The 11,094-nt window shown below is 33.2% G+C and overlaps 2 protein-coding genes across 2 annotated transcripts; one reads left to right on the top strand and one right to left on the bottom strand.

Annotated features, from left to right (window-relative positions):
• The first annotated feature begins 1,960 nt into the window (after positions 1 to 1,960).
• Positions 1,961 to 8,709, top strand: LOC120177226. The gene is made up of 14 exons (XM_039183447.1): positions 1,961 to 2,085; positions 3,175 to 3,297; positions 3,585 to 3,645; positions 3,743 to 3,844; positions 4,672 to 4,752; positions 4,877 to 4,995; positions 5,098 to 5,199; positions 6,599 to 6,715; positions 6,833 to 6,898; positions 7,045 to 7,111; positions 7,656 to 7,709; positions 7,822 to 7,908; positions 8,348 to 8,386; positions 8,500 to 8,709. The coding sequence occupies exons 4-14, from the start codon at positions 3,812 to 3,814 to the stop codon at positions 8,599 to 8,601; spliced, it is 867 nt and encodes a 288-aa protein (XP_039039378.1). The 5' UTR covers positions 1,961 to 2,085; positions 3,175 to 3,297; positions 3,585 to 3,645; positions 3,743 to 3,811; the 3' UTR covers positions 8,602 to 8,709.
• A 317-nt stretch (positions 8,710 to 9,026) lies between these two features.
• On the bottom strand, positions 9,027 to 9,860 carry LOC120177217. The gene is made up of 3 exons (XM_039183438.1): positions 9,717 to 9,860; positions 9,343 to 9,495; positions 9,027 to 9,161 (listed from the first exon to the last, which is right to left on the bottom strand). The coding sequence occupies exons 1-3, from the start codon at positions 9,819 to 9,821 to the stop codon at positions 9,078 to 9,080; spliced, it is 342 nt and encodes a 113-aa protein (XP_039039369.1). The 5' UTR covers positions 9,822 to 9,860; the 3' UTR covers positions 9,027 to 9,077.
• Between the last annotated feature and the right edge of the window lie 1,234 nt (positions 9,861 to 11,094).

Here is an 11,094-nt window from a genome sequence, read left to right as displayed (position 1 = left end):
GTCATCGACTTAGCGTGTGATTGTTTCACACGTAGGTTCGATAAGAATACAGAGAGCATTGGGGAGCAAGACAGGTCAGTATCTCCTTTACAAAGTTCAGATTAGAAAATATATGTATTTGGCATGTAAATAAAAAATTTAAATTCGATATACTCGAATTGATTTTGTAAAATCATATGATACTAATTTATGTAAATTAGTCAATTGTATTTAGTAAAAGTTTTAAAATTATTCACTATTTTGTTCAAGTAAAGGTTTTGAAAAGTCAATGTGACATCTCGGACTCATAGCCGGGTCGGGTACGGGTTGGGGGTGTTACATATAGGGCGATTTTCCCCAACAATCACCTTTTTGTTATATATTTACCTGTTAGACACCATTTTAGATATATTTCTCGATCTAACACCCTTTGAGGGTAATAAGGAAAACTTTGAGGTTAAGTAATTTAAAAATGAATAATTTTATAAAAGTTTTATAACTATTATTTCTTTTACAAAATGAATGATGATGATGATAAGAAAATATTTTATAATTTAAAAAATTATAAATTTCATATATTTTTAAAAATTTTATTGACTTTTAAAATTAATTGTTTAAAAAAATAAAAAATATTAAAATAAATTTTTAATTATAATTGAGGGATCAAATGAATTATTATTCATTAATTATTACTTTTTAGAAACAGTTAATAATGTTTATTCATTTTTAATAAAATTAGAATTTAATATTTATTTAATAGTTTTTAAAATTAATATTAGAAAAAATATTTTAAATATATAGGTGATATTGTTTAGCTTTACATTCTTTTTTTTATTGAATTTTGTTAAAAGTTTAGAGAGTAACACAAAAGAAAGAAAAATCTTTAGATTTTCATGTATGTATTTATACTTTTCTTTTAGAAACATTTTACCATAATTTTTCTTAATTAATTTGAATAATAACATAATAAATGATTAATTTAAATTATAACTAATATATTTAAAATTTAATAAAAATATAATAAAAAAAAAAGAATTAAAAGTGAATAAAATTCAATAAAAAAAAGAAGGTAAAGCTAAAAAATATCGCCTATATATTTAAAATATTTTTTCTAATTTTAATTTTAAAAAATATTAAGTAAATATTAAATTCTAATTTAATTAAAAATGAATAAACATTATTAATTGTTGCTAAAAATAATAATTAATGAATAATAATTCATTTGATCCCTCAATTGTAATTAAAAGTTTATTTTAATATTTTTTATATTTTTAAACAATTAATTTTAAAATTCAATAAATTTTTTAAAAATATATGAAATTTATAATTTTTTAAATTATAAAATATTTCTTATCATCATCATCATCATCATAATCATTTTGTAAAAGAAATACTAGTTATAAAATTTTTATAAAATTATTTATATTTTAAATTATTTATCCTCAAAGTTTTCTTATACTAGATTATACATATTATATAATTTTATGAAAAAATAAAAAAATTTCGAATTATAAATAATTTAAAAAAGAATATTTAAAGATTTTAATGCAGAAAGTTTTTTTACACACACAAAAAATAAATAAATAAATTGACATTTTTTCATAAAAATCACTTTAATAAAAATTAATTACATATTAGATATAATTTAAAAAAATTATGAACTACACCTTATTTTTGTAAAGAGTATTAAATCAAAAAAAAATATTTAAAAGAATATTTGAAAGATAAATATATAATGAAAAGGTGATTTTAAAAAAAACGCCTATATATATAGATAACAAAATAAAAAAGAAAATAGCATGAAAATGAAAATCCCGAAAGATACGACGAATCTATGCTTCGAAAGTTAATTTCCCTTACAAAGAAAGCAAGAGGGAGAGTCGTCGCCGTTAAAATGGTTATGGCGGCTGTGTTTCTCACTCAAGGAGCACGTTTTTTCGTCATTGTCACTTAAAAAAAAAGTAGTGAAAAAAATAATAAAAGTGGAACACTTTTTGCAGTCCTAAGTAACTTTAAAAGCTAATCTTCAGGCCAGCACTGATTTTTTTTATCCCCTCATCAATACTTGGATGGAAGATCAAGATGAAGAAGAGGATGTCGACCTCTGTAAGCTTCTCTTTCTCTTTGCTTTCCTCCCCCATGTTTGTTCTGTGAAAGCTTATTATTTTGTTTGTTGAGATGCCTGGTTTTGATTTAAAAAAAATCACTTTTTTATTGTAGTCGTGGGAAAAATATTACTGGGTTTTTCTCTTTGGCTTTGGAAATGATGTTGGGAGTACTGTTTTTCTGGGTTTCGTTATGTTTTCATTTTTCTCTTAGATTCGAATTATCGAAGTGTTTAGTAGGAGTTGTTCACTTTCTGTATTTTCTATGATTAATCACAAGTTGCATATGCTTTATCCAGTTAATTCGGTCCTTACCGCCTGAGTTTAAAGAAGAAAAAAGGGTTTACCGATTTAGAAATGAAGGTGAACCATTACATGCTTTGGTTGGTTGAAGGCAAGGATTGGATCATGTGAATGATGAGAATAAGGGCATGAGACTGGGTATTATTTTTAATAAAAAACGAAAATAACATCTTTACCAAATTGAAGTAGCTGTGCCCCTGCTTATAAGCTCAAAAATGCCATGTAATTAACTTTATTATTGCTGTCTTCTTAAAGTTGATGCATAGGGGATTCCCCGTTTTGATTTGAAATGATATGGTCTAAAATCTATTGTCACATTTTCGGTAAAACATTGTTACTTGGTGTAGTTCATGCTACGGGCATGATTTGCTTTAGAAATGGAGGGAGGAAGATGATTTTGCTTTCTGAAACTCCACTCAGGTGTACTTGAGAAATGATTTTTCAGATCAAAAAGAAAAAAAAAATGGTGCCTTGTGAATTTCAAGTTATATGATGCGTTCGAGTTGAAATTGAATGATCCCGGCAGTCAAAAGTTTGATCTGAGAAGTGGATACACCCAGCAGTCTGAAAACCTCTTGCGGTGTTTAAAAACTCATCACACCAGTTACCTGCATTGAAAAATGTCTTGGTGCCCTTAGAGTGTGCTTGGCTTAATTATATCCCTAGAGGTAGTTTAGGAGTTGGACTTCTTAATGTTGGTGGCATGAAAAATCAAATATATTTCCGGAATTGAAAGTTATGTCATATGTTATCCTGTCTTATCTTTTTTGTTTCCACTTGCTCTCAGATATCTACAAAGGCAGAAGCTAAAAGACACAGATTATTTGCTCACCGCTTCCTCCCCATGATTCTTTTGCTTTCTGCAGCCTCCTTCATAGGAAGTGCATTTATAGTCACAGACTATAAAGAGGTATACATATCAAAGCCCTGTTTCCACAAAGTTGAAAACTAGCTTTGAAAAAGAGGTGGGGATTTCTTCATTACTTTTCTTGACATCAGAAGTTACTTATGTCGTATGTGTCTTGTGTTAACATATTTTTATTCTTACAATTTGTGCATGCCAGTATGCCTAAGTTTTAATTCCAATTTATTAACATAAGGAATCAAAAGCTCCATGACTCTTTGATGCAATTAAACTGCATTATATTTCCTGCATGCAAGTAAACAATATGAGATTTGGGGGCCTTCTCTGTGCAGAGAATTCTAGGATGGGGTTCAGTTATGGATTTTGCAGTATACGAGACCTAAGATCTGTGAGGTTTGTTTTGTATATGTTATTATGTATGTTCTACGATGCACATGAAAGCACATATGTTCTCCTAACTACTCCTTTCCTGTGTGTCACTTGTGCTTAGACCCAGTGCAGGGCTTACGGAAGTGAAGCATTGCCTAGAGGAATTGTTTCCGAGACATCTGACTTGGAAATGCTGCCATTATGGGGTCTACAGAATAAGAAGGTAAGCGATTTTGATACTACTGTTTGATGATATTTTTTATCCCTTGTTAGCATTGCATTCCTGAATGACGGTGCTGAGTGCACTACCATTTTTCCTGTTGTTCTTTTTTTCTTCCAAATTGTTATGGCTGCACAAGTCCCGTCCCTTTTTTCAAAATGGTATTAACTGATTATCATATTCTTTTTCATATTTCGTGTTTGACCATAGTCTATTCTGGTTAGTGGCATTTAGATTTGTATTTGTTCCTTTATAGTTGAGCATTTTATCAGCTGAGATGTCTGGTATGTAGTCTGCTCGGTTTTATTACAATGTTGCTGCAATTAAACTACTCTGTCTTACTGAATTTTCATTTTTAATACTTTGACGTAAAACTTCATCGTTTCTTTTTGCGCTGATCTTCTATGAATTTTCATTTTACTAGAGGCAGCAGTTGCCAGCTGCTATCATTACCAATGATAAAACCTTTAGGACATTGATTGGACTAGGTTTTCCGGTCAAGCTGTGATAATCTCTGGTCTTAGTGCTATCTAGCTTACTTTACTTTTTCACAGTTGGGGACAAGCTTATGTTTGTAATTACATTTTTTTTTGAATTTACATTTACGAATCGTTAGATGTGACTATAAGGGTAAATCCTATAGTACTATAAAGTAATTAGGAGAAACATATTATTCCCCCCCTTTTTTCTCTTGATTTAGGTCCTTTACAAAAACACTGCAGTAGCATTATTTGTATTTTGATAGTTTCAAGTTTCAACCTATTGAGTTGATTTTAATGGACATTAGGCATATAGCTATTTCATTAATGTTCTCCTTTACTTTTGTTTAGAAGCCAAAGTTGTCCAAGAACTTGTTAGCCATTGCAGTTGGTACAAAGCAAAAAGCAAATGTCAATAAGATGATCAAGAAGGTGAAAGGATTGACTTTATTTATGTTATTATTTAGATTATTGTTAGATGCCAATTTTTTATTGCATTGTTTATGTTAATTTATTATATATATCCTTTTTTCGCTCATTTTGTTCCATTTCACAGTTTCCAGAGAGTGATTTTGCTGTGATGCTTTTCCATTACGACGGCATTGTGGACCAGTGGAAGAACTTAGAGTGGAATGACCATGCTATACATGTCTCTGCTGCCAATCAAACCAAGTGGTAAATGGTCATTAGCTCTTAATTTGGGGTAAAAAAAACTTTTATATATGTTGATTCAGTTCGAAGTAACTTGGCTTTGTATAATGCACTCTCACAAATCAGGTGGTTTGCAAAGCGCTTTTTACATCCAAATATTGTTTCGGAGTATTCCTACATCTTCCTTTGGGATGAAGACCTTGGGGTCGACCACTTCGATGCTAGAAGGTTTGTTGTATAGGTCTTTCTTTTCCTCATTTCACTTGGTAGTAAAAAACACAGTGCTTTACCTACAGAAGAACTGCTGAACAAAAAAAGAAAAAAGAAAAGAAGAAGAAAACTACTCAAGAACTGAATCTAACTGTAAGAAACTAAAGTTTGTTTCTCAGAGTTCAGAGATAGTGCTTGGCTTGAAGATTCAGCGGCTCATCAGGGCCTTGCTCGCAGCCACTTTATTTATGTTATTATTTAGATTATTGTTAAATGCCAATTTTTTATTGCATTGTTTATGTTAATTTATTATATATATCATTTTTTCGCTCATTTTGTTCCATTTCACAGTTTCCAGAGAGTGATTTTGCTGTGATGCTTTTCCATTACGACGGCATTGTGGACCAGTGGAAGAACTTAGAGTGGAATGACCATGCTATACATGTCTCTGCTGCCAATCAAACCAAGTGGTAAATGGTCATTAGCTCTTAATTTGGGGTAAAAAAAACTTTTATATATGTTGATTCAGTTCGAAGTAACTTGGCTTTGTATAATGCACTCTCACAAATCAGGTGGTTTGCAAAGCGCTTTTTACATCCAAATATTGTTTCGGAGTATTCCTACATCTTCCTTTGGGATGAAGACCTTGGGGTCGACCACTTCGATGCTAGAAGGTTTGTTGTATAGGTCTTTCTTTTCCTCATTTCACTTGGTAGTAAAAAACACAGTGCTTTACCTACAGAAGAACTGCTGAACAAAAAAAGAAAAAAGAAAAGAAGAAGAAAACTACTCAAGAACTGAATCTAACTGTAAGAAACTAAAGTTTGTTTCTCAGAGTTCAGAGATAGTGCTTGGCTTGAAGATTCAGCGGCTCATCAGGGCCTTGCTCGCAGCCATATGATGATGAACATCTAATAAAAAATAACTCCAGCTGAAAAAAGAAATATTCACCAAACCTATCATCTTTTGAACTTGTTTTATTTATCAAACCTATTTGTTTGTTCATTTTGTTTTTGCCACATTTGCATCAAAAACATGTCCGGTAAAACAATTTCGTTTGAATTTTATCAAAATTATATCGTTAATAGACTTCTTTATAGAATCATAACACAAAAAAATGAGTTAGTTATATAAGATAATGTTTTCGATCCACTTATGATCTTGAAAATATAAGTTCTTAGTTAGATTTTGCCTTCGTCTTTTTTTTTATTAATTTGGGGTAAGTACAAGACAGTATCTCTTCAAAGATAACTCTTAACCATTTCACATTAATCGCTCACACCCCTAGAGACCTTATTATGCATGAAAGTGCTTGAAGCTTTATTTTCCGGCAAGATTAAAGCTTTATTGTCACGAACTCTATATATTTGGTTTATGTCACACGCTTTATTCTCTCCTTTGAACTTTTTAAATACAGATACCTTTCAATAGTTAAAAAGGAAGGGCTTGACATATCACAGCCAGCCCTTGATCCTGAGAAGTCAGAGCTGCATCATCCGATTACCGCAAGGGACAAAAATTCAACAGTACACAGGTCCGCTGTCTCCCTAAAATCATGTTCAGGAATGAACGACATGCTTGTCTCGTGATAATATTCTCAAGATATTCAAAGTAAATTTATTCACAAGTATTTGTTGTGTATTTTTGACAGGAGGACGTACAAGGTGATTGGTAGGACAAAGTGTAACAAAAGCAGCACTGGTCCTCCTTGCACAGGGTAATCTAAATTTGCCTGACTTTTCTGTCTGTAGTTAACAATCATTTCACCGTAATATGTATAATATATGCCTTCCTTAGTTTAAAGTTCTGAAGAATTTTATCTATTCGCACGGAGTAATAGAAAGAGATGATTGCGTATTACAGATTTGTAGAAATGATGGCTCCTGTTTTCTCCAGAGCATCTTGGCGCTGTTCATGGCATATGATTCAGGTACTATATCCAAACTAGGAAGTTGAATGTTGTACTAAATTACTAATGGAATATATGGAAGGTTCATTAGAATACAATGAACAATCATTGCCATTTTATGCTTTCATGGTCATCCTATTAACTGTTATTTCAACTCTTTATTTTTCTTGAAGTCCCCATTTCTAATGCATAATCGGACATCGGTCCAAGAATCTTTCAAGTTCATGGAAAAACTTTTTAAAAAATTTGAACATATGCATATCTGACGCTCACATCCAAGTCCTAATAACATAGTTTATTAATGCCAATGGCTTTCATAAAAGATGGAGTATTGATATCCAGGATGTTTATCTATTTTTTATTTCTAATAGTAAATGGAAGATAGAGTATTTCTTGCTTGATAGAATTAATGCAGCTTAAGATCATCACCATTAGAGATATGGGTTTTCTCTGACATTAATCAACTTCTAAATTATCGAGAAGTCTTTCTAAGATGACCATATTGTTTCGTAAAGTTTAGTCGTAATTTATCAGTAATCTCATTATTGGTTTTCACTTATATCAGAGCGATCTGGTTTATGGATGGGGATTGGACTTTCAGCTTGGTTATTGTGCACAGGCATGTTCTATACCTTCAACCTCACATTTTCATTTAGCTTTAAAGATGGGAGAAAATGAGCTATTATTCAGTATTTTCTACATGTTTCTTACCATAATGCTTTATTTGATAGGGTGATCGAACCCAAAAAATTGGAGTTGTCGATTCTGAGTACTTAGTTCATGATGCTCTTCCTACACTTGGAGGCGAAGCTAACAAGGTAAGAAATTTAACCCAAAGATGATTCTAAAGCTTTTCAAGGGTCCTAGGGGGTTTCTTCAATGTTGAAGCCTTGACCTTGATTGTGAAATAGAGACAACCAAGGCTAGCCATGAATTTTCTGATTACTTGATCTCTGCATTTATTATACACTCAAGTCCTCGACGGTGAAAGGCAAACTCTCTTCATTGATTATATGTGCAATAATGTATGGCTAGTACACTACCTGAGGTATCCCAGGTTGCATAGACCTCATTCAGGGTTGATCATGGTCTATCTATGACCAATCTATAGCATTTTCAAATATCATGATCCAACCTGAGCCTCAGCTTTGGTTCTCATGCTCAGCTTGAATTAAATTTCATGTTTGGCTAAGGTTGACCATCTAATTCCAATATCCCAGCTATTTATTTATTCTTTAATGACCTTTGCATTTGCAGGGAGCATCACCTTCCAATGAGTCTGGTGGAAGATCTGAGGTAAGCCTTGAACTTATGCAATTTTGAAGCTCACTTCACTCCGTAGCACTATTTATGGCCAGACCTCTTGGCAAAATCATCAATTGGTTGTCTATGGAATTCTTTTTCCACAGGTTAAAAAGCAATCATTCATTGAATTAGAGATCTTCAAAAACAGATGGAAGAGAGCTGTTAAGCAAGACAATTGCTGGTCTGATCCGTACGATCTATTGTAAAAAAAAAAAAAAGAAGTAATGCTCACCTAAAGACGGATTACAGGAAGAATTTGGTTGTTGAACATGCATGTAGAGGGTCACGAACACAGGATTTTCTAATCAAGGAATGATACAGCAAGAAATATACTTCAAAGCATCTGCAGAATACTTATCTTGAACTATAGATACACTTATTAGCAATAATTAATACCCATAAATTGTGGCTAACCCTTCAAGTTGATATATTTCTCATTATATACTAACTATTTATACTGCACATTGGAAAATGAATACCAACTACATATGATAAATCAAAAATCAAACTTCAGTTGCCTTGTCCTTACAAGATCCAACCATTACAATCATAATTGGCTTGTCACAAGAATGTGAACACAGTTCATTCATGTATTGCTTGCATTGCAAGCAATAAAATGCATAAGCCAATAAAAAAATTGATGTTTGGAGTATATAGGTAACTCTAAAAAAATTGTAACTTATCATGTTATGATCCTTCGGCTGATAAGTCCCGAAATGATCCCGCCAAGTTCTTCGCCACTATCTTCCTGGACATGATGCCCTGCCTGCAGGAGGAAAACCAGCTGGCGCATTATTGTCTTTATAAGATTCTTGGCATTTGAGAGAGAAAAGGATAAGGCAGTAAAATAGAGGTTAAGATCCCACGCCCCAACATATGCTTCATCTAAGGCTGAACTGAAATGTTGGTTTCAATATAACATGTAAGTGCATGTGGCATGTTGGTACCATTGGAAGCTCAATCAGTTTATGGTTTGAGTTTTTGCAGAAATCTTCCACTTCATCGTAGTTCAGCCAACGGTCCCTCTGGCCCCAACACACCGTAGTTCGAACTATCCAATTTTCATCAGTGAGAATTGCTTTTGTATCTTCCACACATGCCTGTCAAGCAAAAAACCAGAATGATTTTTCCATTACACCTTTAACCTTATACTATATAAATGAATCAGGAAACAGCGGTATAAGGCTAGTACTATAGTAGAGGCAGAAGGTTTCCTCAAGAAAGAGGGAAGGTGGAAACTCAGAGTTGAATTCTATATCTTTGATCTGATTAAAACAGAACTTGAACTACATAAATATAAATATAGTAAATAATAATCCACCTTAAGCTCTTTTTTCATGGCCCTACTAATTGCATTTAGTGCAAACCCTGATGAACCAGATGTAATATAAGGCCTTCTATAAACCATCGCATCATCCTCTTTCATTGCATACGGACCACAGCTCGTCAGTTCCTTATCGCTGGCCCTCAAAGTCTCCTATTCAGCAAAGAGCAAACCATTAACCATTTAATGCTATATGGTATCTCTTTAAACCAATTCATTAGTCCATACAAATGAACTGATGGATGTCTATATTCCAGAATAACATGCACATGAAAGCACAAAGTGTTCCTTATTCGTGTCCTGAAAGTTTACTTCCAGATCCATCTTGTTGTTTACTTGGTCAGTTGACCTCAAGGTAGAGGTATTAACTTCTTTAGGAGTACTGCTGCTCTCAACGGTCCCTTTACTTATCATTGGGGATTTGATTTGTATCCCAACACTATTTCTCTGCTTGCTATTCTTAGGAGGGATAGAAGTTTTGTTCTTCCCCTTGCTCCTTTCTTCTGTTTCGATGGTCTGTTGAGCATTTTCCTTGGTTGCCCTTTTCTCTTGGCTTTGTGTTCGTCCTTGCTCAACTTCTTTCCTGTTTTCAGATGTTCCCTCTGTTTTTCTATTATCAATTTGGATTTCCTCACATAGAGCTTTGAATCGATTTTCATTCTGGTTTTTCTTGGTTCTTGTTATACTGCCTTTTTTTACTTCCTCGTGTTCCTTTTTGGCGTCTTTGAACCAACATCCATGGGTCATATCTCCCTTCTTTGTTGGTTCTTTCCTGAGATATCTTTTCTTCATGTATTTCCTCCGTTTGTTCCACATTTGGGGTGGGATTTGGATGAGATATTTCCTATCCTCCTTTTTGAATATTATCGAAGTGTCTTATATGACATTGTTCCGATTTGTTTCCCACCATCCCACAACGGAAGCATATCAGATGTTTCGTACTCAATATTGGGAACGATATTACCTATTCTTATCTTTGATATTAACAGTTTGTTTAAGTTAATTTCCACACAGATTCTAGCGAAATTTCCTCTCGTTATCCATGTTGTGCGATAATCCACTTTCAATGGTGTACCTACCATCCTTCCAATATTACCAAGTATACCCTCATCGGAATACTCTATAGGCAAACCTGGAATATGGATTCATAAACCTCTTCATCCATTCTTGTTGAGCTATGGAACATACCGGTAAAAATTGGTGAATCCGCCACGGTGTCCCTCCAAGATCTCGTCCATGTTCTTTCCTCGGCTGTTGCCTCTTCCACAGATAATCGGATTCTTTTGTTACTTTTGCTTGCCATATCAACTGGTTCATCCGCCTGAGTCACCTTTGTGACCGGTAGGTTGTCTTCTTGCATGAGTGACCAGACGTG

The sequence above is a fragment of the Hibiscus syriacus genome, unplaced genomic scaffold (assembly GCF_006381635.1).
Source record: "Hibiscus syriacus cultivar Baekdansim isolate YM2019G1 unplaced genomic scaffold, ASM638163v2 tig00112285_pilon, whole genome shotgun sequence".
Classification (NCBI taxonomy): Eukaryota; Viridiplantae; Streptophyta; class Magnoliopsida; order Malvales; family Malvaceae; genus Hibiscus; species Hibiscus syriacus.
Note: the sequence above shows the minus strand (reverse complement) of the source record. Positions and strands in the feature narration are given on the sequence as shown.

Bases quoted from the DNA above. Each gene is read 5' to 3' on its own strand.
- LOC120177226 (XM_039183447.1), top strand. From the start codon at position 3,812: ATGCTGCCATTATGGGGTCTACAGAATAAGAAG. The intron at 4,753-4,876 runs GTGAAAGGATTG...TCCATTTCACAG, and splicing joins TCAATAAGATGATCAAGAAG to TTTCCAGAGAGTGATTTTGC. The intron at 7,710-7,821 runs GCATGTTCTATA...TTTATTTGATAG, and splicing joins AGCTTGGTTATTGTGCACAG to GGTGATCGAACCCAAAAAAT.
- LOC120177217 (XM_039183438.1), bottom strand. From the start codon at position 9,821: ATGAAAGAGGATGATGCGATGGTTTATAGAAGGCCTTATATTACATCT. The intron at 9,496-9,716 runs GTGGATTATTAT...TTTGCTTGACAG, and splicing joins CCATGAAAAAAGAGCTTAAG to GCATGTGTGGAAGATACAAA. The intron at 9,162-9,342 runs GTACCAACATGC...TTCCTCCTGCAG, and splicing joins AACTGATTGAGCTTCCAATG to GCAGGGCATCATGTCCAGGA.